The sequence below is a fragment of the Suricata suricatta genome, chromosome 2 (assembly GCF_006229205.1).
Source record: "Suricata suricatta isolate VVHF042 chromosome 2, meerkat_22Aug2017_6uvM2_HiC, whole genome shotgun sequence".
Taxonomy (NCBI): Eukaryota; Metazoa; Chordata; class Mammalia; order Carnivora; family Herpestidae; genus Suricata; species Suricata suricatta.
In genome coordinates this window covers 133,456,536-133,483,158 of record NC_043701.1, presented here as the reverse complement: position 1 = coordinate 133,483,158, position 26,623 = coordinate 133,456,536, and the positions used below count along the sequence as shown (strand labels likewise).

The 26,623-nt window shown below is 54.0% G+C and overlaps 1 protein-coding gene across 3 annotated transcripts in view; it reads right to left on the bottom strand.

The window, feature by feature from the left end:
• Window positions 1-26,623, bottom strand: part of CDH23 (cadherin related 23) — a 413,185-nt gene that overhangs the window by 146,475 nt on the left and 240,087 nt on the right. For all 3 annotated transcript variants that reach the window (XM_029931861.1, XM_029931856.1, XM_029931860.1), the window contains exons 12-14: window positions 16,117-16,122; window positions 14,252-14,401; window positions 13,652-13,810 (exon numbers count right to left, since the gene is read on the bottom strand). In XM_029931861.1, the coding sequence (XP_029787721.1) occupies window positions 13,652-13,810; window positions 14,252-14,401; window positions 16,117-16,122 (315 nt within the window). The remainder of the gene's footprint in view (window positions 1-13,651; window positions 13,811-14,251; window positions 14,402-16,116; window positions 16,123-26,623) is intronic.

Here is a 26,623-nt window from a genome sequence, read left to right as displayed (position 1 = left end):
GAGGCATCGGGTGCCCTGATTTCAAACTGTATGATAAAGCTGTGGGAATCCAAACAGTACGATATCAGCATGAAAGCAGCAGTAGCCACAGAGATCAATGGCACAGAATAGAGAGCCCAGAAATAAACCCACACATACACGGTCAACTAATGTTTGACAGGACAGCCAAGAACACTCAATGGAGAAAAGCCCATCTCTTCAATAAATCATATTGGAAAAACTGGACAGCCACATGCAAAAGAATGAAAGTAAACCCAATGTCTCACACCATACACAAAAATTAACGAAAAATTGATGAAAGACTTGAATGTAAGACCTGAACCCGTAAAAGTCCAAGAAGAAAACACAGGCAGTAGGTTCTCTAACATCAGGCCTGGTGATGATTTTTGAATCGGACTGTAAAAGCACAGGCAACAAAAGCTAAAATAAATAAATGGGACAACATCAAATTAGAAAGCTTCTGCAAAGTGGGGCACCTGGGTGGTGCCAACTTTGGCTCAGGTCATGATCTCATGGTTCATGGGTTCGAGCCCTGCATGGAGTTCTGTGCTGATGGCTCAGAGCCTGGAGCCTGCTTCGGATTCTGAGGCCTGCCCCTCCCCTGCTTGTGCTCTGCCTCTCTCTCTCACTCCCAAAAACAAACATACGTTAAAAAACTTAAACTTTGAAAGAAAAAAGAAAAAGCTTCTGCAGAGCAAAGGAAGCCATCAACAAAATGAAAAGACAACATACTGAATGGGAGAAAATATCTGATCAGGGATAAATATCCAAAATATATAAAGAACTCCTACAATTCAATGGCAGAAAAAGACCTGAACAAAAAAATGCACGGAGGTTCTGCATAAACATTTCCCCAAAGACAACAGACAGCCAACATAAAAAGGTATTCAACATCACGGATCACCAGGGAAATGCAAATTAAAACCACAATGAGATATATGGATCAGGAGAAACATAACAAGACTATGGGGGAGGGGAAGGGGGAAAATAGTTACAGAGAGGGAGGGAAGCAAACCATAAGAGACTCTTAAATACTGAGAACACACTGAGAGTAGATGGGAGGTGGAAGAGAGGGGAAAAGGGTGATGGGCATGGAGGAAGGCACTTGTTGGGATGAGCACTGGGTGTTACAGGAAACCAAATTGACAATGAGCTATATTAAAACAAAACAAAAACAAACAAAAAAGAAAACCACAATGAGAGATCGCCTCACACCTGTCAGAATGGCTATCATCATAAAGACAAGAAACATCAAGCGTTGGTGAGGATGCAGAGAAAGGGAAACCCTGCGCACTGTTGGTGAGAATGTAAAGTGGTGTGGCCACTACGGAAAACAGTATGGAGGTTCTCTCCCCCAACATTAAAAATAGAAATACCATAGGGGCATCTGGGTGGCCCATTCAGTTGAGTGTCGAACTTCAGCTCACAATCTCACAGCTTGTGAGTTCAAGCCCCACATTGGGCTCCGTGCTGATGCTTAGAGCCTGGAGCCTGCTTCGGATTCTGTGCCTCCATCTCTCTTGGCCCGTCCCCTGCTCCCACTCTGTGTTTCCCTCTCTCTCTCAAAAATAAACATTAAAAAAATTTTTTTAAAGGAAATTCCATGTGATCCAGCAACCTCACTTCAGTGTATTTATCTCAAAAATAAATGGAGACACTAACTAGAAAAGACACTTGCACCTCCATGTTCCTGCAGCATTATTCATAATGACCAACAGAGAGAAGCAGCCCAAACATCCATCGATTAACAAACAAATAAAGAAAACGTAGTGTAGATTTACAACGGAATATTGTTTGGTCATAATAAAGGAAATAAACCGTGCCATTTGTGACAACATGGATGGACCTTGGGGGCATTACACTAAATGAAATAAACCAGACAAAGACAAATTCTATATAATCTCACTTACAGGTGGCCCCTTAAAAAGCAAACACCCAGCTCATAGAAGAGGAGAAATTGATGTGGCTGCCAGAGGCGGGGGTGGGGGGTGGGTGGGAAGAGAGCAAAATGGGATAAAGGGGGTCAAAACATACGAACTTTCAGTTATAAAATAAATGGTTCATGAGGGTGTAAGTGTAAATGGCGATTACAGTTGATAAAGCTGCATGGTATATTTGAAAGTTGCTTAAGAGAGTAGATCTTAAAAGTTCTCATAAAAAACCCAAAATCTAGTAGAATAAAATGCTAGAGCAATCCTTATCAAAATAACACAGAGATAGAACAAGCAATCCTAAAATTTGTACAGAACCCAAAAAGGCACCAAATAGGCAAAGCAATCCTGAAAAAGAAAACCAAAGCTGAAGATGGCACAATTCTGGACTTCCAACTGTATTACAAAGGTGTGATCATCAAGACAGTAAGGTACTGACACAAGAACAGATACTCAGATCAATGGAACAGAATAGAAAACCCAGAAATGGACCTACAAATTTATGGCCAACTAATCTTTGACAAAGCAAGAAAGAATATTCAATGGAATAAAGACAGTCTCTGCAGCAAATGGTGCTGGGAAAACTGGACAGTGACATGCAGGAAAATGAACCTGGACCACTTTCTTACACCATACACAAAAATAAACTCAAAATAGATGAGACCTAAACATAAGAAAGAAAGCCATCACAATCCTAGAGGAGAAAGCAGGCAAAAATCTCTTTGACCTCAATGAGAGCAATTTCTTACTCAACGTGTCCCCAGAGGCAAGGGAAACAAAAGCAAAAATAAACTCTTAGAACCTCATCCAAATAGAAAGCTTCTGCACAGTGAAGGAGACAATCAGCAAAACTAAAAGGCAACTATTGGAATGGGAGAAGATACTTGCAAATGACATATCAGAGAAAGGGTTAGTATCCAATATTTATAAAGAACTTATCAAACTCAACACCCAAAAAACAAATAATCCAGTGAAGAAATGGGCCAAAGACATGAATAGACACTTCTCCAAAGAAGACATCCAGATGGCCAACCGACACATGAAAACATGCTCAATATCACTCAGCATCAGGGAAACACAAATCAAAACCACAATGAGATACCACCTCACACCTGTCAGAATGGCTAACACTAACAACTCAGGCAACAACAGATGTTGGCGAGGATGTGGAGAAAGAGGAACCCTTTTGCACTGCTGGTGGGAATGCGAACTGGTGCAGCCACTTGGGAAAACCATATGGAGTTTCGTCAAAAAATTAAAAATAGAACTACCCTACGAACCAGCAAATGTACTACTAGGTATTTATCCAAGGGACACAGGTGTGCTGTTTTGAAGGGGCACATGCACCCCAATGTTTATAGCAGCACTATTGACAATAACCAAAGTATGAAAAGAGTCCAAATGTCCATCGATGGATGAATGGATAAAGAAGATGTGGTGTATATATACAATGGAATACTACTCAGCAACCAAAAAGAACGAAATCTTGCCATTTGCAACTACAAGGATGGGACTCAAAGGTATTATGCGAAGTGAAATGAAGAGAGACAAAAATATGACTTCACTCATATGGAGGAATTGAAGATACAAAATACATGAACATAAGGGAAGGGAAGCAAAAATAATATAAAAACAGGGAAGAAGAAAAAACACAAGAGACTCTTAAATATGGAGAACAAACAGAGGGTTACTGGATGGGTTGTAGGAGGGGGGATGGGCCAAATGGGTAAGGGGTAAGGAATCTACTCCTGAAATCATTGGTGCTTCATATGCTAACTAACTTGGATGTAAATTAAAAAATACATTTAAATTGAAAAGAAAGATAAAATGCTAGAATCTATTATTACATGTGGTAAGGAAGTATTGTTTGTATTCTAGGTATGGATGCGTGTGTGTGAGTGTGTGTTCTGGGTCATGAAGTTACATGTAGTTTTTATTATGGATTACAGTAAAAAAGAAAAGTTTGGAAAACACAAAACCAATGGGTACAGGGACTTTGAGCCACTCCAGAAAGAAGCTGGCAGGAACCACAGCTGCCATTGCCTCCCACAGGGACTGTGCAGCATGACGAAGTCACCCCAAAAACACAGACCCAGCTCAACCTCTTCCTGAAGCTCTGTGGGCCCCCTCCTCCCTCCGCCTGCCTCCCCATTGCTCCCTGGACAAACTGTGAGGCCGAGGCGCTGGGGGCTGCTCCGAGCCCATCCTGCCCGTTGTCCCATCCCAGCACCCATGACCTTCCCGGCACAGGGCCCAGGTGGATTTTGTGCAGGCATTTGGTTGACTGCATTTATGAACTCATTCTGCCTTGGCCACTCTTATGACTTCCTATTGACCCCTTGCTCAGGGGGCCCATTTTCTCTGCTCTGGTGTCCTTTGAGCAACTGCCTGAGCAGGAACAATCAGCAGCTACCCTACTGAAGGGGAGCCTCTGACAGGCAGAGTGCAGGTGGCCACAGGCTCTTGGTGCAGGCTGGGTGGGTGGGGGGGCTCTCCGGGGCCAGGGAGTCACACACTGTTAGCACGGGGGGCCTCAGAGAGTGTCCAGCACAACCCCTTGATTTTACAGATAAGGACACCAAGGTCCTGGAAACCAGGGACCTGCCCAAGGTCAGCCGGTGACTGAGCAGCTCTTGTATCCGAGGCCCGCGCTCTGCCCATCTCCCTGGACTTGTGAGCTGGCCAATTCTGACAAGAGGCCCAGTGCGGAATGGCATTTGATGGTGACCAGCAAGCAGGAGGGGGGTCCGGGAGTTTTGGAGTCAGACGGACCCAGGTTTGAATCCTGGCTCTTGGACACGCACCAGCTGGCTGACCCTGGCCAGGTTACTGACCTCTCCAGGCGTCCGCTGCTGGGGACTCACAGGCCGCAAAGGGGTTATCATCTGCTACGCTCGCAAGGCCTGTCCTTCCTGTTGTTTGGTAAAGGGGCAAAGATCAGCGACAGAGCTGCTCTGGTCAAGGACGGAAGATTCTGGAGATACCGGAGAGGGGAGGGTCTAGAGCTTGAGAGGCAATGGGACTTTCCAGCAGTTTGCCAAAAATCAAGTAGCTGCATGAAATGACCGAAAATGGCCAGACCTTACACAAGGTCCAGGGCCATCACCTCAGGGGCAGAGGTGGGGGTGGGCAGCTCTCCATCCTCATGCAGGCCATGCCAGAGCTCCTTCCAGAAGCCCGGGATGGTGGTGGGCAGACAGCAGCCAGCTGTGTTCTCCGTCTCTCCTTAGAGCCTGTCCTACCTCTCATCCCATCCCATTTCGGTTTTACGGATTGATATTTAGATTAGAGAGATACACACAGCCCAGGAGCACCAAGGCCTGACAGAGATGAACTTGACCCGTCAATCACCGGCCACCCGCCACACTTCCTCCGGCACCTGGCAGGCTCAGCACCCGGCCCCTCCGACTGGAGGTGCACCAGGGAGTAGATTAGGGGGGTCCAGAGGTACAGCCTGGACACACCCCAAATGGGGTAGGGTGTGTCTACGAAGGCCTTCCAGTCCACCCTGGGAGGGCTGGGGTGACTGTGTGTGTATGTGCGTGTGTATGTGTGTCTTCCACTTCCCTCTTCCCCACCCCAGGCTGCGGATATTCAATTTTCTTTTAAACGGTGGGGAAATTGGAAGAGATTTTGTTCTGTTTAAGCACAGCTGGAGTCTCCGGTCTCAAGGGACCTGAGAACAATGAGATCAATTAAGATGCCTGCAGTGAAGGGTGTCAGGAGGGGCGGGGAGGGAGAGCACCAGGTAGGGGGGCCAGGAGGCCCCTCTCAGGAAGGGGAAGGTGGGTGAGGTGGCCCAGGCCTGTCCGCGAGTCCAGCTTTGCCCCTTTCCTGCCTTGACCTGCCTGTCTCTGTCTGGTTTTGCTCAAGTATCCAGATGCTAGTCATTGCATCAGCTCATGTTATCTCTGACTTACTAACAATTTGTGTTGGCAATTTCTGTGGGCAGCTTTATACAAGGATAGAATCAAGTTGAACCGATGCTGTCAGAAGCAGGGAGAGGACACTGTCCCAGAACGGTACAGAGAGCCCTAGACACATGGCATGTGGCAGGTGTTGGCCCCACTGTCAAAAACCCCAGACTACCGCCTTTCCCTGCATCACTCACAGCACTAATGAGATGGGAATGATCCTCCCCGTTTTACAGAGGAGGAAACTGAAACCCAGGGAAAGGAAATTACAAGCCCAAGGCCAACCTGCCAGATCTCCCTGTCCTTGCCAGTTACCTCCTGAACACCTCTCCTCCACCTACACCCCAGGCTCTGGCCTCAAAGTCCTTCACCTGCAGCCTCCTCAGCATGCGGCAGCTCTTTCCCGGGCTCCTCCCTCATTTCCTTCAGGCCTCTATCCACCGTCCCCTTCAAGGAGAGGTCCATCTTCTCTGACCCCTGGAGAGAATGTAGTGACACTGCCACCTGTTGCTCCCCAGTTGCTCCCCACCCGCCCCGCTGGAATTCACCCCAGGACCCTTATGCCCATCTGATGCACCCTGAGCTTGCTCACCATCTGTCTCTGGCCCCTGGAAGGTACAGGGATGTCTGTCTGTCTTATTTACTGCCGTCACTTTAGGTCCTCAATAAACAGCCACCAAATGGAGTATGGTACTTGTCTCCGGGGACCCCTTCTGCCTTGGAGAATATGGAGTCCTGCTCTGGGAGGGGACAGCGGATAAGGCTTCCTGCAGCAGAGACACCGGGGCTCAGAGCGTGCATCCAGCTCTACCCAGTGGCGGCCAAGGGAGTAGGGTCTCAGCTCCTGCCCACCTGTCCAAAGAGCCAGGCTGAGGGGCTGGGTGCACGTCAGCCTTGACCTTGCGATCACAGGCCTTGATTAGGACTGGGAGGCCCAGCCAATCCTGGAATCTGGAGGCCATTGCACCTCCCAGCCCCCTTGCCTTTGTTCCTGAGCTGGGGTCTGCCTCCTCAGACCCATCTTGCCCTAGCGACGTTTCTAGCACAGTGGGGAGGAAAGGACATTGGCCACGAAGTCGCTGAGCGGTGAGCACAGCCAGGGAAGACAAGGTACAGGGTACACAGGGGCGCTGGGGAGAAGGGGGACTGCCAGTTATCAGGGGGCGGACTCCTTGTGGGGAAGCTAGCAACTGGGCTGGCTCTTGGGTTAAGCAGGCTTTTGATGATCTCAGGAGGGAGGAAGAGTTAGATGGGGGGAAGTGGGAGACTGTGTGGGTGATGTAAGGGGAGTGGGACAATCTGGTCAGCAGGAGAGGAGTGTGACGGGTGGAGCGGGGCGGAGGGCTGGATACAGCTCAGGGCTGGGGCGTGGAGGCCTTGAATGCCAACCCAAGCTTAGGGTGCTGGAACTTTACTAGCTAGGGGGTTCCTGGGGGCAGCCAGGGATTACCCTCTTTTCCTTCCCCTCCGCCCTCCCTTCCGCTATTTTCGAAGAGCTCTTAGCAGGCTGAACATGGGATTTGAAGGATGTCCCCTTCGGCTGGCTTTTGCACAGTTTCTGGGAGAAAGGGCACTTCCTGCCTCATGGCATCATGTTCACAGAGGACATCTCAGGAAAGGGGTACTGGCTTGGAGTGAGCTCTAAGTGGCTCCAAGATCTCTGTGTTTGTGTGAATGCTTTGACATTCCTTCCATTGAGAATGGGGGATCTACACCCCCTCCCCTTGAATATGAACTTGCTTTGATAACTCACTAATTCAGCATGAATGTGTAAATTCAAGGCGAGGTCAGAAATGGCCACACAGCCCCCACCTGGTTCTCTTGGGACACTCTGTCCCCAGAGACCCCCCTCTAAGGTGCTCCTGCTCAGACCCCCTGTGTGTGAGACATGTGTACTCTGGGGGGAGGCCACGTGTGGGTGCTCACGACTCAGATCGACTCAGATCGACTCAGACCTTCGGTGGGCCCAGCCTAGATACCAGGCACGGGAGGGACAAGCCTCCAGCTGCTGGAGTCACCCCCACACCTGGAGGAGCAAAGAAGGGCGCCCCTGCTGAACCCCTTCCATACTCCTGACCTACCCAATCCACCCGTGAGGGGAAGAAAAGGGCTGTTGTATTACGTAGCCACGTTTGGGTGGTATCTTACATAAGAGGAATGTGGGCTAAAGGTCCCTGTCTAGAGCGTGGCAGAAAGCAAGCAGTAACCGAGCGTATGTGGAGTGTGGGAACGCAGGGAAACAGCAGAGAACATACATGAAGCTCCTACAGCCAAGACAAGCTGCCTAATTCGCAGGGCCTGTGCAGTGGGAACGCATGGGGCCCCTTGTTCAAAAATTAAGATTCTCAAGACACTGACAGCAGTACATCAGGCCAAGCGTGGGGCCTTTTGAGTCCAGGTCCCTGAGCACATGCCCAGGCCACCCACCCAGGAAGCCAGTGCACCCATCACATCAGCCCTTTGCCTTCCTCTGAGCACACGCTGCTGGCCAGGCTTGGTGCTGAGCACCCTCTCAGACTGTCCCGTTTTGTTCTCACAACAGCCCCCCCTGCCTCGACGGGACCTCTCAGCACACGGAGGAAACGACTGCTGCCCGTCAAGGGCCCATCTCTGCAGAGCAGGGCTTGCACGTAGGCTGAAGGGGAGCAGGCCAGCCAGAGCCGGGTCATGTAAGGCCACGGATAATAAAAACCACTCTAGATGATTACTTACACCCACGTCACCACGCTGGGGTCTCCCAGCAACCCAGCAAGTGTGCTGGGCAGGTGCTGCTTTCCCACCGGGTGGCAGTCCGCAGGAGACCAGGACTCTTGACCCTGCCCAAGACACTATCAGTCTCCCAGGGACCAGCTGGGAAGATGGGGAGGGAAGAGAGAGGAGCCATGCTATCGGGTCCTGCTCGGCCACCTTGGAGCTGAGGGGCAGCACTCTGCCCTGGGCTGAGCGAACTATGAGCTGCTCCTGGGACCCCGCACCCACCCTGTCAGGGCTCTTATGCTTTTCTCCTTCCTGCTTTGATTTCGATGCCCAGAAAAGAATGCTGTCTTGTCGGACTGCCATCTTCTGCCCATTCCTGCTATGCTCGATCTCCCTGGAACAGGGACAGAAGGCCCTGGAGGGTGGGACATGAACTGATAAATCTGGGGACACAAGCGCCCTATTGTGGGAGGTCAGACTGGCTCCTTGCACATACCAGGTACCACCTCTGTCAGCTGTCTCCTAAATGCCTGCCACCGGCCACCCGGAAGATGAATAGGTAAGAGAATGAGGAGGCTTTGATACAGGACGTCTCCATTATCAGAACAGCAGCCCATGGTTATATTTGGGGTGGATGACAATTCAGGGAAAAGAAAAAGAGCTGAGCCCTGTCCATGTCCTAAGAATAGAAGTCCACCTCCCTACAGAGCACATTCCCTTCACTAGATTTCAGCCACAGGATTTTTGCACATACTACTCCCTCTTTGTCCAATGGGCTTCTCTCCCTTCCCTCACCTATTAATGCCTTCTCAGTTACCACTTCCTTAGGGAAGCTTTCCTGACTTCAGTCAAGGCCAGGTGTCTTGGTATAGATTTTCACAGTTCCCTTATCTCTCCCTCATAGCAACTAATAATTAAAGATTCATTTCTGAGTATGAACATTAGGCTTTCCCAGGAGACTATAAACTTCATGAGGGCAAGACTCTCATCATTACTGTCCTCAGGAACACGTGCCTGGCACAGATGGTATTCAAAAAACACCTGTTGAATGAACGAATGGTTCCTACTGTCCAGGACACCCTGCTAGGTGCCAGGTACCAACTGGTCAGGCTGAGGGCTGCCCCAAGCCCAGCAGAATCCCAGAAAGACAGCCCACAGCCTTTCCACCCGACTCTCGCTGTCAGGTCAGGAGATGGGATTGGAAGGTGGGAATCAGAGTGGCTTGGGGACACAAGACTGAACAAGCTGCACCAGATAGAGGATGGGAAGCCACCAACATGATACACATGCTGATGAACACAGACCTGTGTGTTATACACACACCCCTGAGCACATGTAGCTGCATGTGCGTGTATGGATACAAAAGCATGACTGTGTGGTGCCCCCCAAGTGTACCTCACATGCACCCCCCAACATATGTGGGTACATGTGCCCCTGCATCCTCTGCGTGGCCGCCCTTCGGAGGACTGGTTCTGGCTGCCATGGACACCCTCCCTCTTTCCAGGAAGCTTTTCCTAATCAAGACCGCTCCGGGCTGCCCTGGGGTTCCCACCTCCCTGGGCTAAGCGCTCCGGTCTCCCTGACTAGTCTTCCCATCAGTGAAAGCAGCTCATGGGGCTCTGACCCTTGAGCAGCTTGGGTCCTATGGAGCCTGACATTCACCCGATGGTGCTGGAGGCTCTAGAAGGGCTCAGGGATCACTCACAGTCACAATGCCTGGAGCAACCCTGTGGTCTGTCCTCCTGGGTCCTGCAGAGGACACTCCCTGGCTCCCCTCCTCATCCTCTACTCTGAACATTGCTGAAAGGGCAGGCTCCGAGGTTCAAAACAGCACCTTCTGGATGGGCAGCCCCTTGGTTAAGGGCCTATGGCATGAGGCCAGGCCATCTTTTTGTGAACTTCAGCTCCATCACTTACTAGCACCTGGGGCCTTGAGCAAGTTAGAAGTTACCTAACCTAAGCTTCGGTTTCCCACCTGTAAAACGAGAATGGCGGTGGCGTGTACTTGGGTCAGATATGGAGCATGTAAAGTGCATGTTTCCAGCTAGGGCTCAACAGTGACGGCCGCTGAAATGTTACTGCAGTAGCAACGCTAACAGAACGCTAACCCCCTCGGAGGTCAGCTCTGCTACCCCCCTTCCTCTGGGCATGACGGCCCCAGGCACTAGGTCTGGAAGGGACGTGGACAGATCTTAGTCCATCTTACTCATTTTACAGATAAGGTACAAGAAGAGAGGCAGCCCTAGGCATCCAAGGAGTCGGCCAGGAGCAGAGTCGGTGCTCAAGGTCAAGCCTTTGCACTCTGGGTGCCCACACTTTCCCCTCCACCAGTGAAAACTCACTTTGCTGTAACTGGGGACTAGAAGGGCCTCAAAATCTAGGCTGGGGGAGGTCCAGGGAGCGGGGAGGCACAAGGGGCCAGAAACCAGGCTGGAGGGGACAGACCCTCCCCTTCCAACTACCCCTCCCCAAGGTCAAATTGCTGCCTCTCCGCTGCCCCAGGGCAGGTGATAAGCCTTGGAAGCCAAGCTGGCCAGTGCCAGGGCAGGCGTAGGGGTGGGGAGACCCCTCACAGCAGGCTCTGCCCCAGCCCTCCTCAATGCAAATTAAAACATTTTCCTTTTCTTCATAATTTTTTTCTGACACAACTGCCCATGAAACATTTTAATAACATCTCAGAAAAGGTCATGGAGAAGGAATTTCACAGTCCCTGAGCAGGCGACTATAACTTCAGCTCCTCCTGCAGCCAAGGAGGTGGAAAGATCAGACTGACCCCAGGAAATGGCAGCGTCAGGGAGGCTAGGTCAGGCCTGGGTGGGTGGCGGTGTGGGGATGGGGGTGGGGGTGGTCACAAAACTCACTACCTGCTAGGAGCTGTGGAAGCAACCTGGGGGAGACCGGGAGAGGATGCTGGGTCGGGGTTGCCCAGGGGACCCTTTCACACCTAACAATCACACTTCTGAAGGCAGCCTTGGGAGGCCTCACGCTCATTCTGTAGATGAGGAAATGAAGGCTGTCAGAGGTGATGCAGATAGACTAACACACAGCAAAGGCAAGGAAAGCAGGGCCCACGTCGTTCACGTGTGGTCAGAGCTCCTGCAGACACACCGCCGCGGGACTAGAGTTTATCACTGGGTGAAAGAGCCCATTCGTTTGGGCACAACTCCACAACCCTGGGCGGGGGTGGTGAGAAGGAGGTGGGCAAGGCTCAGACTCAGGCACTGGAGGCTGTTCAGACGAGCCAGCCCTGGGCAGAGACACTCAAAGGAGGCTGAATGCATCCGTGGAATGTTCGGAAAGCAACTAGAGATGGGGTTTGTGGGCATTGGGCCGGGGTCCATGCAGGCCCAGAAGCTGCTCTGGTGCTTGAGAAAACCCAGGGTGAGGACCTCCTCTCTGGTGGCAGCCCCGGAGGAGACTGGGCCTAACACACTGCCCTTGACACCAGCAACTAGCCAGCCACCAGCCAAGAGGTGTGCCCTCTGCCCCTTCACGCCCCAGCCCTGCTCCCTAGGTGCAGCACCCTTCTCCAGGGCTGTGGGGACTTGGAAGTACATACTGAGACCCCAGCAAGAATGCCAGGAAGGAGTTCCTGGACACCCCCTAAGCCTGACACCTGAATTATCTGCTATGTGGTCCCAGGCCTGTTGGGGTAGGGCCCTAAACCACAGGCTGCTTGGGGGTCCTTCACCCTGATATCTGAAGATGGCTGGGGAGGGGGGCTGAAGGCTCTCTTTGGGTCCAGAAGGTCAAAGCCTCTGGCACTTGTTGTCTGGCTGCAAGAGGACCCTTGGGGCCTCAGGCACCAGGTGACTGATTGCAAGGAGCACCTTGGTGACAGCCAGCGGGGCCACGGGCTGGGGAAGCAGGCAGGGAGGAAGGCAGCCCTGGCAGACTTACTGTTTATGTGTGATGGCCCGCCAAGCTAAACATCTGTTTGAAATATTAATAACTGTCAGATGGGAAGGGCCTGGGGGCTCAATACAGTTTCATACCATCTGTTGGTAGAGTAAACACACTTCGGAGTAGGGGCCTGTGATCAGCAGGCAAGGCCTTGGCTCGGAGTAAGGCTGGAGCAAGGAACGGAAGTGAGGCCCCTGAGACCCTTGGAGTGGGCAGGGAAGGGCACCAGTGAGCCGAACTGCAACACATTTATTGAGCACCTACTATGGGTAAGAGCTGAGCTTGCGTACCCATACAGCTGCCATTTTGATCTGCTCAGCCACCAACCCTCCTTGTTCTGATAACAGAAGCCCCACTGGCATATCCCCTGTCCCATTTTCAGCCGATATAATTTGGATGCAGCAGCCCCAACCCCTGGCTGCACTAGGAGGCATGTGACCCGTCTCTGGTATCGGAATCATGATGATTAGTTCCAGGATGGCCCAGCAACGAGAATCAGCTCTGGGACTTTTGCTGGAACTACCCAAGGAGAAGATTGCTTTCCCACCACGGGTGATAAATTGGTAAGAAGCAAGCCTGGAGGTGCTGGTATTCCTCTCTGCCCATGGAAATAAAAAAGCAGCACCTTGGTGCTAAAGGCTGATTCCTGCTATATGAACATCTGGATACAGCCATACCTGAAATCACTTACGCTTTGAATTACACGAGCTGATCCTTTTTTACTTGAACCACTTAAGGATTTGTGTCCCTTGCCATCAAGAATACCGACTGATACATATGGACACTGGGAGAGGCCTCTTGCCAAAGTCTCAGCCAAGGGCAACTGGGGATGGCCAGGTACCCTCAAGGAGCCCGGTCTTCCCTGGTGGCTGAGTTCAAAGAGCGAGGGTAGCCCTCCTCAGAGTTGGCTGGCCCTGGTCTCCATTAGAGGGCACTTCCAGGGCTCCTGGCCTATGCAGGCTCAGTGCCTCTCAGGGACAAGGCAGAAAACCAGAGCCCTTGGTTCAATCTCATCCTCCCCCAGGTTGGCACTCTTTCCAAAGTGCTGCCGTGACCATGAAAGCCCCATCATAGAGTCCAGATGCATTAATACGCAAACACCACAGCCTCTGGGGCTCGGGGGAGCACCCCTTCCCTGACTGCCCAGGTTTCTTGGGCAGATCCCTCTGGCTGCCTCCCCATGGTCTTCCCCAGAGCAAGACTCACCAGGACTGTCAGCACAGAGGTCCCCACGGTGACGTTCTCGTACAAGCTGACGTTGTACAGTGGCTGGCTGAAGATGGGCCGATTGTCATTCTCATTGATGAGGCTGATCTTCACCTTGGCATAGCCCACGTGGTCAGGCACACTCTCATTGGCAAAGAGCTGGGTGTGCAGAGCAGGGGCCTGGGTAAGCTCTCACATGCTCCTGGAGCCTTCTTCCCCCAAAGTCCCCCGGGGGTCTTTGACCCTGAATTCCCATCTGAGTCCCTGCCCAACCCAGGTGTGTGCTGCTGTGAGTGCCTCCCAGCAGTGTTCAGAGGATCAGGGGGGTTACTGATTCTGCTGGGGGCTGGGCTGGCAGGGGCTGGGGCAGGGAGGCTCCTCATTGGCTTCCGAGGCTGTGCCCATGCCTTGTAAAATTCTGCTCCATTCCCAGACAGTTCCTTGCACTCCTTGAAAATGGGGGAGGGGGGCTCAGCGGGCTTCTCAGAGTCAGATCCACAGGGCCAAATGGGGAGATGTGGGAAGGGAGGTCCAAGGGGACAGTATCCCCTCCCCTGATAGCTTCTACCTGGCAAAGAAAAAGTTGGGGGGGGGGCTTACGTCAAAGTCATAGCGGTCCACAGTCTCGTAGTCCAGGGGGACAGCCACCCGGATGCGAATGTCCGCTTTCCCTTGGACAGAGGTGGGGGAGATGATGAAGTGCTGGGAGTTGTTCCCCACCAGATACACCTCGAACATGCTGTTCAGGCCCTGGGGCAAAATGGAGAAAAAGCAGTCAGAGAGGGCTCCGGAGGCTGAGGTCAGGAGCAGAGGGGCTTTGTTGGAGGTGGATGAGATGCCCATGGTGGGCCTTGCCTGCCCCCCACCCAAAAGTGGTCTGGCCTCCTCGGGGTGACCCTGGCCCACCTCTCTGACCCTGACCCCTGTCCCTTGTCTGGGGCCTCTGGAAGTCTCCACCAGCTCTTTTTTTGCCTTTGTTATCCCTTCGGATACCTAAAGTATCCCCTCCAGATGGTTTGGTTTGTTTCATTCCCCACCTCCTGCTCCCTTCCTGAGTCCCAGTGACCCCAACGGGGACGATCCGCAGTTGCAGGACCCAGAGAAGGACAGATGAAAGAGGGTCTGAAGGGAATGTAGGGGAGAGAAGCAAGGAAGTGTCCCCGATAGGCTTGGGCAGGAGACATGAGGGACAGCAGGACCCAACTTCTTCCGCTTCCTTCCTCTGGAATGTGTCAATCAGGGAGACTGCTGGCTTCCTGCTGGCCTGGAGGACACTGGATCCCAGGTAACTCAGAGCACCCATGACCTTCACAAGCTCTGCTGTGGCCCAGCAGCCGAAGTTCTTAGTTTCAGCTGGGGGAGGGGGTGTCCGTCACTCTAAGTCAGGTGTTTCTGATCATGCTCACAGAGCCCTCAGATACCGCTTGGCTCGTTCTGACACAAGGGGGTGAGGTCTCCATGCTACCCAAGACCTCAGATCAAAAGAGCCAGTGGAGAAGGTGGGCGATGTGACTTACTGACTCCCCAGAGTCTGACCTGCTCAGAAATGGATTCAACCTCCATGAGGAGAAATTACTCCCCAATAAGCCTCCTTCAACCTAGGCAGATGGCTCATGCTTTGTAACCAACCAGTGGAGAGCGTCTCCCGACCCTCCTTTCAGATGCTCAGTAGGTTCTGGACCTGGGCTGTCAGTGCCAGGAGGAAATGTCCCCACCGCTGACGCTGCGTTACCCACCCCTGGGCTGGTGCCCAGCCCACCCCTGAGTGTACAGGTCTGTACAGGAAAGGAAGCAGGCCTTTCTGACTGGTTGTGCAGGGATCCCTTCCAGAACCTGTTCCTGCCATGGGGGCGGGGGGTGGTGGTGACAGGCCACCCAAAGTCTTTCTGTGGTCAGAGGGGGATGGACCCAGCCAGGCTGGAAAGAATGCCCTCAGTGAAGCCTGACAGTTCACGAGATCCTTACAGCCCTGACCTGTCCCACAAATACATTTGTGGAGTGAAAGCATGTAATATGTACCCATCAGCCTTTGGATTGTTTTTTTTCTGTTTGCAATTATAAATTGGCAAAACAGCATTGACAATCTTGGGGTGCAGACAGGCAGCAGGGCGTCTAGAACCACCCCCCAACCCCCACAAAGTGACTCCGGCCCACTATACAGGCAACGCTCCTTTGGCCCCATCAGGCTGTGGACTCTTCAGTCCTCCCTGGCGTGGAATCCATCCGTCAGGTGGAGGGGATCAATTAAATGCCCGAAGGGGCACTAATAGCCAAAAGCGGCAGAGTGTGACAGCTCCGAGGAGGTGACACCAGCACCTCTCCCTCCACTGTAGGACCTGGGGGCCCAAGAAGGTGGGGGCAGGCTGAGCTACACATGGGCAGGTGGATCCACACCCCCTTTGAAGCCCCGTCCCCATGATGCCCACCATCCTCCCCCAGCCCCTGCCCTTCCCAGGCTCACTTACCAAGTTCTGTCAGTGGGAGTCGGTCAGTCAAAAGGTATGGAGACAGAGAAGGAGCCGGAAAGTATGGAGAGGAGGAAGGAACCAGAGAGAAAAGATGGTGAGATTCGAGGTCAGGGTGAGGGGCCGAGTGGACCCCAGGAGCATACCTCGCTCCAGAGGAATAGCCCCCTTCGTATCTGATGGGCCATAGCCTCTGGGAGTGCAGGGGGGGTGGGGAGGTTTGTGCAGCCCCACACCCAGAAGAGGGAGAGGGAAGCTGAGGCAGAGAGGGCCTAGGGTGCGAACAGTGAGGGGAGAGCGGAGCTCCTGCGCTCAGCTGGTCCTCCCCCAGAGGGAGGTGGGGGGAAGGAGCACTGGTGGGGGAAGGGCCGTGTCACTGTGTCCTGCTCCCAGGAGCCTGGACCAAACCCCTCCTGAAAACGACCCCAAGCACTGTCAGGTTTTAATTTTCCTAACACAGAAAATATTAAGACATGATAAATGCTGACATGGACAATTTTCATGTAGTTTGAACGTGTAGGGGCACCTGGGGGGCTCAGTCCATTAAGCGTCTGACTCTTGGTTTTGGCCCCAGGTCATGATCTCATGATCCGTGCGTTCGAGCCCTGCTCTGGGCTCTGGACTGCTTGGGATGTCCCTCTCCCCTCCCCAAAATAAATAAACTTTATAAAAAACAGTGTGAAGGGCACACTTCGGTCTCTCTGTCCCAGTGGCCCAGCTACTGGAGAGCCTTTTCCTGAGGTAACCGTCACACCCAGTCCACGGGCTCTTGTCCACGACTCTTGTCCACGGCAAGCCCATGTGACTCCGAGGAGCACTTCTGGATCTAGGCCCCCCTCTCTGGGGCAAACAGCAGCACACTACTCACATTGCTCTGGGTGGGATTTTGTGTCTTGGAGACCGTTCCAGAACCATATATGTATATATAAGTACCGATATTAACAACACAGCATACATTTACGAACACATACTCTTTGCCGGACGCTGTTTAGTCACTATAGTGACTGTGGAATGGTGGGAGCCCTGGAGGCCATGGACTGTGCCTTGGGCAGCGGAAACCCCCATCAGACAGGGACACAGCAGGTGCTCAAGAAACCACTGGGTCCCAGCACTTTCTCCTCACCCGTTCCTAGTGCATCGTCTCCCCATGGGCCACAGGGCAGAGCCAAAGGAACACCAGAGCTTGGACAGCCCTCCAGAGGAAGCGGGAATTCAGAGAGGTTCAGTGAGCCCCCCAGGGTTGCACACGTTGTTGGGCGCACAGTGAGGATAAAAGCCCAGGGCCAGCTCCCAGGTAGGGGTACCCTCCAAGCTGAGAAAGTGGGGTCAAGGCGTCCCCCACTAGCAGCTCCAGTGCAGCCTGAGTTCCCAGAGCGAACAGAGATGGTAAGGCCGAGCACCCCAGACTAGAACCTCAGCAGCTGCCAGCAAAGGAGGCCAAGCAGGGAAGGCCGCCCTGAGAAGGGCAGTTTCGAACTGGCTTTAGGAACGAAGGGAAGATGCAAATGTGCTAGAAGAGGAAGGGTAAGAATCAGCTGGAGGCCTTGTTAAGCTACAGACTGCTGTCCACCCCCAGGACTACCTGGTTGGGTAGTTTGGGGCCCGTGAAGGTCCTCTTCTAAGGGTTTCAGGGGCCGCCTGCCAGGCCACCGCAGGTCTGGGACCGCCCTTTGAAAACCACTGGCCTAAGCAAAGGCGTGGCACGGGAGCGAAGGATTTTCGATGAGCTGATTTACAAAGGGTGCCTGTGGGGAAGTTGCGGAGATTGCTGGGAGAGCAGGAGGCTGAGGGACAGTCCCACGGCAGGCAGGCAGCGTCTGGAGGGCTCCGGCACTGCCTTCATGAGCAACGGGGAGCCCCTCTAAGCTCTGAAGCGGATGAATCCTGGTTAAAACGAGGAAGGTGAACTTGGCAGTGAGTGCAGGACACGCTGGGGCAGCCTTCCCCACTTGGCCACACCTCTGAACTGCCAGGAGAGCTCTAAACACCAGGTCCCCAGATGCCCACGGCCACTAAGAATCTTCGGGGTGGGGCCCCGGGAAGCACGCTGCACAGCCAAAGTTGAGGAGACAGCAGCAGGGGCAGGCCAGGGCTGGGTGGCTCTCCTTGGGATCCACAGGGGCGAACAGGGGAGAGGCGGAGAGGGAGTGCTCCGTCAGACCTTCCCTCAAGATCACCTGGGGATCTTTAAAATATCCCCACGCCCAAGACCAAGCAAATCAGCTGTGGGTGGGCTGGGGGAGACCAGACGTCAGGACCTTGCAGTGCTCTCCACTTTATTCGTTCGAGTGTGAGTCGAAAAGTGGGGGCCTCCAGGGCAGAGCAGTGGTTGTGCGAGTGTGGTACAGGGACAGGCGGCTCAGCATTACCTAAAACCTTGTCAGAAACGCACGTTTTGGGCCTCGCTTGATCTACCCACAGGAAAGTCCAAGGGCAGGGCCCAGCAGTGCAGCCGGCCCCCTCTGGGTGTGCTGATGCCCCCAGTGTTTGAGAACCACAGGGACGGAGCAAGGCAAGGCGGGAGAGAGATTCTGAGAACAGGGAAGATGACAGACCAGCGAGCTGTGCTGAATGGGCAGCTGGAGAGACAAAGCCCAGTACATCCCTCACGGGGTGTGTGGGCGGGGGCTGGAATGGCCACGGTGGTGCAGGACAGAGGACCAGCACTGACGAGGTGCCTGAGATCAGTGTGGACTCAGCCTGTGTCCCTGGCCGGGCAGGGCTGTGGCCGCGGTGGTCAGGACCCCATGTAAGGCTGTCCTCAGAGCCCAGGCCGACCTCCCAGCTAAGTGCCATCAAATACTCAGCCTGCCCCATTCAGAGCCTGCCCAGAAGGCCATGTCCTGTTGTGACTCTTGGCTTGTGACTGTCAGCCCCTTGGGATGGGACACATGTCACATTCACCCAGTTCACGGAAGCAGTGCACAGCCCCTATTAAGCTGCGGCCTTCCGGACAGCTTCTGTGTATAAAGCCCCAACGGTGTGCTTCAGGCAACCTAACCAGACTCTTCACGGACGTCAGCGTCCAAGCGAGGCCGGGGCAGGCGACTTATTCAGACCTCTGAGCTGCCAGAGAAGGATCGGAAGCTGGGTCCCTTCTGTTTTTGGCAGTGTGAGCCCTCAAACACCCAGCTCTGGAGAGCCCCCTCCTACTGCAGAAGTTGGTCCCAACACAAGAGCTGGCCCCGGAGGAGGAGTCCCAGGGGAAGGCTCCTCTGCCAAGGTCAGAGAGTCCAGACTGGTGGGTGCACGCCCACCCCTCGCTCACTGCCAGGCCCGATGGAGGGCTGTTTGCTGGGGCTGGGAGGGAGAGAGCAGGGAGGGGAGCGGCAGGAGGCCCTCTTGGAGCTATCGAGGGGCAATTTTGTTGGGAAGGGAGATAAAAAGGAACATCAAAAGGAGTCCTAGTGCGTGTGGAGAGGAGGCCGGTGGATTAAGTTCTCTTCCAGCTGGGAGAGGCGATGAGAAGGCTGATAGCCGGCAGCCTCGGGTCCCAGAGCCGGAGCTGAGCTCTCCCCATACCGCACCGGGCTGGGGCGCCAGCGGCTGCCTGCGGGGCTGCGACAGCTCTGCTTTATTTGTTTAGTGGAAGGCGGAAGGACAGGAGATCACTCCTTGCTCCCTGCCGTCCCCACCCCATGCAGCCAGCCCTGCTTTGCTCCCGGTGACTGAAGGCATGCCACCACCCGCCCTCCCCCCCCATGGAGGGCAGCAAGTCGTCCAGGTCCCGCCCTCCTTATCAGCCGCTGCCAGAAGGGGCTGCCACTCCCCACCTCCCGATCCTTGCAAGCCTTGCCTCCTAGTACCCTGCTCCTAGTCTCTTTGCAGCTCCCACAGCCAGCAGGCCCACATCCAGTCCCAGTGGTCACCTGACTCCATGAAGTGGCCCAGTGCTGTTTTCCCAACTAGTCACTGAGAGCTTAGTAGGTGCGGGGCCCTCTCAGGACAGCGGGGCCCAGAATGCTCACAACCGTGGGAGGGCCCCAGGTGGGGTTACATTAGCAACAGCTGCACGTGCAGGGCATTTCCCTCCTGGAGGATGCAGATGGAGGTGGACCCCTGCCCTGGGCTTGCATGGGTCTGCACCTGACTCCTGAATATGGCTTCCCTTGGTCGTCACCTGCAGGTTCTAGACACTGGCCCGTCCCTCGCAGACGACCTGGTCCCCAAAAAGAGTTAGGCCTGGCTCGGCCTCCAGACTCCTTTCCTGCATGTGAGGCCCGAGGATGCCTCCTTCACAGCTCTTGCTTGGTCCTCTGCCCCCGTCGGGCACCTCCCTGCCAGTTTGCCCCTTGCAGAGGTTCCTCTCTCTGCTATAGGTCAGGGGAGTCACTGTGTGGTGACCAATGATGGGATGCAGGAGAGTGAGGTTCAGATTGGGGAAGAGGCTCTGTCACTTTCTAGCTGTGTGACCTTGGGCAACTAGCTCAACTCTCACTTCTGAGCCTCAGCTGGTTCATCTGTGAAGTGGGGAGAATAAGGCATACCCACAGAATTAAGCAGCAGCATCGTCTCTTTGCCCTGTCTTGTTTTGGTGGCAACACGAGTTGTGTTTTCTTGCCTATGACAGGAGGCTCTCCTATAAGTTGCTTTATGTGCATTTTTTCCTTTGTACCCCAAATTCTATGAGTACCTCACCTTACCCTGTGCGCTACCCTATACCCTAGTAGGGACCTTAATTCCTTTCTGCAAAAGAGGAAGGTCCAGGGTCACATAGATGCATGATGGGCCAGAACAGGCCAGCAAGGGCCAAGGTCTTATATTGGGGGTGGTGGGCAGTGCTGTGAAGCAGGACAGAGAAGAGCCAGGTAGCTCTGTGGGCTCATGAGACACCCTGTGCCAAAGCTGGGAATGGCGCTGGGGCCTGGGGTGCCCAGGTGTGCCTTGAGCGTTAGCGCCACCCTCTCAGGAGCCTTGTCCAGGACTCAGACCTGCCAGGGAAGCGCCCTGTGACTGGTGACTCCAGGGTGGGGAGCCCTCAGCTTCAGTGGGGACTGAAAGCACAGCCTCTGGGGGGCTGGGTCTGACTCCAGATGGAGGCACTGCCCTTCCCAGCGGTGTGACTTTGCACAACACACCTTACCCTTCTGAGTCTCGGGTTCCTAACCTGCAAAATGGAAAGCATGAGGGGCACCTGGGAGCACTGTTGTTGGGTGAGCTGCAAAATCCTGGTAAAGTGCCCAGGACTGAGCGAGTGCTTAGTAAGTAAGGGTCGTTATTCTTGTTCTGGAAGGGAGTGGGGGCAGGGACGAGGTAGCCCTGGGGACGGGCTGATTTCTAGGCTTTAGTTAGGAATGAGACAGCAGGCAGAGAAGGGCAAAGGCTTGGATGTGTTCAGGGGTGAGTGAATGCCCCCCCCCCACATGCCTGGGCAGGGGTGTTAGTCTCCCTTCTCCTCTGCGCTCTGTTGGCCTAATCCATGCTATTGAGCGGCAGGAAATCAAAGTCCACTGAAAAATAGATTCTTTATCCCTCCTTTGTCCAGCCCTTCACTTAATTAACCCCAATCAGAAATGCCAATGTGAACCTTGTGGCAATGTGCCAATGCCTCCCAGCACCCCTTCCCATCACTGTTTCTCCTGCTGGTCCCTGACACTTAATGGGGGTACTGTGCTCCTCTGGCCCTGCCTTCTGCCCCCGGGCAGTGTCCTATGTCCAGCACACCAGGCTGCCCACTGTGAAGTCGGAGGCCAGGGGGCAATGGGAAGGAGCCCTGTGGTGGCCACTGCCTCCATCCCCCAAGTCTGCCTCAACCCCCAGGGACCCTCCACGTTTCAGAGTCCGGGAGAACGATGTTGGTGGCACCTCCTTGCAATTCCTATGTATAGGACCCCCCTCTGTCTCCTCGAGGTCTCCCCCACCTCATGACCTGTCCAGGAACAGGGCCCCAGCTAAGGCCATGGTACATGCTTGGTAGCTCCGCCTTGCCTCTCTCTCTCCCTCCCCTGCATTCCAGGCTTGTCCAGCCCAGAGCCTCAGTTTCTCTGCCCTGGGAGTGGGCTGCCTCTCAGGCCCACATCAGGTGAAGGACACTGCCCTTGTTTCAGGCGCTCAGCCCACCCAGACCCTCCCTCCCAAGCTCCTCTGTGGATTGGGCCCTTGAGCAGTGCGGACAGGAACCATTTTCCCTGGCTTGGCCATTCGTCACTGTGTGACTGTGGCAAGCCCTTCATTGTCCCTGGGCCTCAGTTTCCAGATCTGCAAGCCAGGAGGATTCTCTAAGGGCCGTTAATGCCTGTTGTGGTTCCTTGGATTGCTTTTCTCTCCTCCTGCCGCTGAAGGAAGGCCTCTCTCCCCTGCTCTTGCCTTCTCTGCCCCTCCTTCCTCTTCCTTCACCTTTTCCTCCTTTCCTCTCCTCTCTTCCCTTCTAGCTCTCTTCTCATGGCTCTCCACCCCCCACCTTTCTCTTTTCCAGTTCTCCTTTTCTCCCTCCTCCTCCTTCACCCCTCCTGTTTCCCCTTCCCTCCTCCCCTTCTCCTCTCCCTCCTCCTTTCCCCAGGTTATCTGCTGAATTCCACACACGCCTGCACAGACGGGATCAATCCAAGGCTGCCTTGCCTTCAGCTTATCTCTGCTCCAAATGATTGATTTTCCCTCTTTAAGAGTAATTTGCTGGTGAATTCCATGTATTGCAAAAACTCCTGTGAAATCTAATTCAATCCGATCGGCAGCTGGCACTTTGGGGAAAGAATACTAGAGAGCTGTCAATTTCATCGCGTGGACGTGTGTATTATTTTGCTCACAGACGAGGGCACGAGGCAGGCAGGTGCTCCTCACCTGCACGTGCACACACCTCCCCCCTCCCTCTGGAGGGGTCTCGTAGTCGCTGGCCCCGCAGCCGGCCTCCGCTCTCCTGGGAAGTGAATTACAACGTGCATTGGGTACTTGCATTAAGGTAAATGAGGGGCAGGTGTTTTCACAGTTTTCCGACTTTGCAGCCCACTGCCCTGTTGCACTGTGGGAATCTCACACCTCCAAAGCCCAGCTACACCTGACCGCCTGTCTCTCTTCGGCATCCCAGGCTTGTCTGGCTCAGGACCTCAGTTTCTCAACCTTGGGGGTGGGTCACCTCTCAGGTGGTGCACTTGGTGTGGAAAACAAGGCTCTGAGCATCTGCCACACCAGCCCCCGTGTCCTGGGCTCCCAAAGGCTGCTCCAGTGCCCATGCAGCTGAGACCCAGGACCGGGTCCTCTGCCCGTGAGGATGGCTGCACAGCTGACCAAGGGCTCTTGCTCAGCCCTGGTGGCCTTTGCTTGGGGAGGGACCCATCTTAGAGATGTCCCAGTGCTCCCTGCATCCAGTGGATATAGCAGAGCTAACTGTCCCTACCCCCCAAGTTGGAACTGGCTGCTCTGGCTTCATAGCTACGCTCCAGGTAAATAGGTATTTCTGGTGGAATCGAAATCTTTGGGCTGTACTGGACATCTAGGGGTCACTGCAATCAACCCAGGGAGTCCTAAGAGAAGTGACGTAGCTTTGGGGGGACTGGCCAGGAGGGCTAGGCTCACCCGCACAGGGCTTGTGGGCATGGCCGAATGCAAGCTTTATGTGGAAAGCCCAGGGGGTCACAGGGACCCTTCCAGGCCACTTGGAAATTCATGTGCACAGAACAGGGGGCCATGTAGGATTTACGAGGCCCGGGCTCTGAGCTCTTCACTCCAGGATGACGTGTTCCATCCCCAAGCCTCCAGATCCCAAAGATCCTGCAGGCCATGCACTCCTCCTCCTTCCTTCCCTCCCTCCTCATAGGGACCCTGTTTGAAAGACACATGCCCCAAGTGGAAAGTTCTACAGGGCCTTTCTTCAGCCCTTGCCTCCCCCCAGGCATGCCTCCCAGCACAGGGGCCATATGGTTCACTTCAAGGGCTACAACTCTGATCAGAATCTGCCAACTTGGACCTCACCCCGCTACGTGGCTTCAGCTCCTGCCTGCCCTCATTCCACCGGCAGACCCTGCACTGGAGTTTTGGCTGGAACTGAGGCAGGGGGCTGAAGTGAGGGGTGAGCGTTCTCAGATGTGTAGGAAGGAGGGTCCAAAATGCAGGGGTGGGGGGAAGAGTGGGCATCCCTGTCTGCCCCAAGCCCAGAACCATCCCTCTGGCGACCCTAGGGGCAGGGCCGCTGTGGGAGGCAAATGAGGGGGCATCTGGCCCTCAAGGGACAAGGAGCAGGGAGGGGTCTGTGCTGAGCGGGGAGCTGGGCTTTGCACTCAGCAGCTGCCTGGCGCTGTCTATTTACCATGCTAAAACTATTTCCCTGTTCCCACAGAGAGAGAAATGTGTGGCAAAGCTAAGAAATCTAAATGCCTTATGGAAATCGGGAGGGCACACTGCCTGCCGCTAATCACACCACTTTGTATTCCTCTGCCTCTCCAGCTGTGCGTCCACCTCCCAGGCCTGGGGCAGGGGAGGGAGGTTGGGGGGAGGGGGTGGGGAGGAGGGGAGCCCCTGGAGCTGACCAGCTCTGTGACCTCAGGCAAACTGCCCTTTCTGGGCTGCCTTTCAAAATAAGGGATCCCATCGCCTCAGGCGCCCCTGAGGGGCAGAGCTCAAGACCCTGTAGAGGCTGGTGCACCTGGTGTCGGGGACCTGGGAGCCCAAAGGGAGAGAGAGATTTCATCTCCCCATCCTAGCCCTCTGCCAGGAAGGCCCGCCCAGCTCTGTATCCCCTTCCGGTGAACAAAACATCACAAATGCCCTAAAGGATGGGTCCTGGGCTGGGGCAGGGGGCTGGACTTCAGGCAACAGGGTGCCGCATGTCACTCTCAGCAGCCGCGGGGCATCCCAGAGGTTTGACCCTGGCACAGCTGCCCAGGCTGCGAAGAGCCCCTGCTACTAGACACAGTCCACACTCGGGTCAGGCACAAAACAACTACATTGAATGGACAAACGACTCGATGCAAGAATCAATGGGCTGAGGATGTGTTTATCTGTGAATGTGGGGGTGTGAGGAAAAACCCAGAAGACAGAGATAGAAGGAAGGCTGGGAAGGGTGGGGGGCAAGAGAGGATAACAGATTCGAAGAAAATCAGAGAGAGAGAGATGGACACGTAGGCAATGGTGGGTGGAGGGTGCTCATGTGAGGAACTAACCGAGGTAAAAAGACCAGGAAAGCTTGGGCACTGCCCAGCAGACTGGTGGCAGTCTTCCTGTCCCTGGGATTCCAAACCTTAGCTGCATTCCAGCCCCTGCCTCTCCCACAGACCCGGTACCCAGTCCCTGCCCGCCTTGCAGTCTGCCATCATCCTTTGTTGCTGTCTTCACTCTCCTGGGGTCCATATTAATCAACCTAGAACACCACTCTGAGGATACCACTCATGCTCAAGAACCATCGATGGCTCCCGCTTGCTTGCTGAATAGGTTCAAACTCATCTTGGCATTCAAGGCCCTCTGGTGACTTTTTGGCTTTATAGGGGGTGTGCATTCCATATGAGCTGAAGGAAATGACAGTGAAGAGGAGGATGGCGTGGAGTCTAAAAGCTCACCCATGGTGCTATTTAGGCTGCTACCTTTCACTTCATCTTTTTTTTGGGAGGGAGTAGAGGTAGGGGGAGGAGAGGTTGTCAAATAATTTATAATTTTTGTAATTAACGTGCAGTGGCACTGATGTTTCGGGGTACTGAATTCTATTAATTAAAAAAATTTTTTTAACATTTATTTATTTTTGAGAGACAGAGTGAGTGGGGGAGGGGCAGAGAGACAGGCAGAATCTGAAGCAGGCTCCAGGCTGTGAGCTGTTAGCAGAGCCCGATGCGGGGCTGGTACCCACGAACCGCGAGATCATGACCTGAGCCAAGTCGGACGCTTAACTGAGCCACCCAGGTGTCCCTTCACTTTTGTGAATTAAAAAAAATTTTTTTTTACATTTATTTATTTTTTGAGAGATAGAGTGAGACAGAGCATGAGCGGGGAGGGTCAGAGAGAGGAGACACAGAATCTGAAGCAGGCTCCAGGCTCTGAGCAAGCATTCAGCACAGAGCCCGATGCGGGGCTTGAACCCACCAACTGTGGGATCATGAGCTGAGCTGAAGTCAGACGCTTAACCGACTGAGCCACTCCAGTGCCCCTGTATAGATTTGTGTTAACCCATCACAACCAGGGTACCCCTCCCCTAAACTCCCTTGCACTTATCTTTACAGTTAACCCCTCTCCTACCCCCAACCCCTGGCAACCGCTGATGGGTTCTCTGTCACCACAGTTTTGTCTTTGTGAGAATGTCAAAGAATCATGCAGGCTGTAGCCTTTGAGACTGGCTGCTTTCAATTCCTACACTGCCTTGGAGATCACCGCGTCTCACTTCCCCATAGAGGTCTGCTTAGTTCAGCACGGCTCCATCCCTAGAGGACTGAGTGGACACCTGCACCTCGCACTGAGCTGGGGGTGGGGGGGCATCCAGTGTGCCTGGGGAGGGCTCTGAAGGCAGAGGAGAGGAGGGTCAAGTGGGTTAAAAAAGAAAAAGAAGGCCTGACTGGCCTGCTCTGGACTGGCAGATCTGGACATTCTCTAA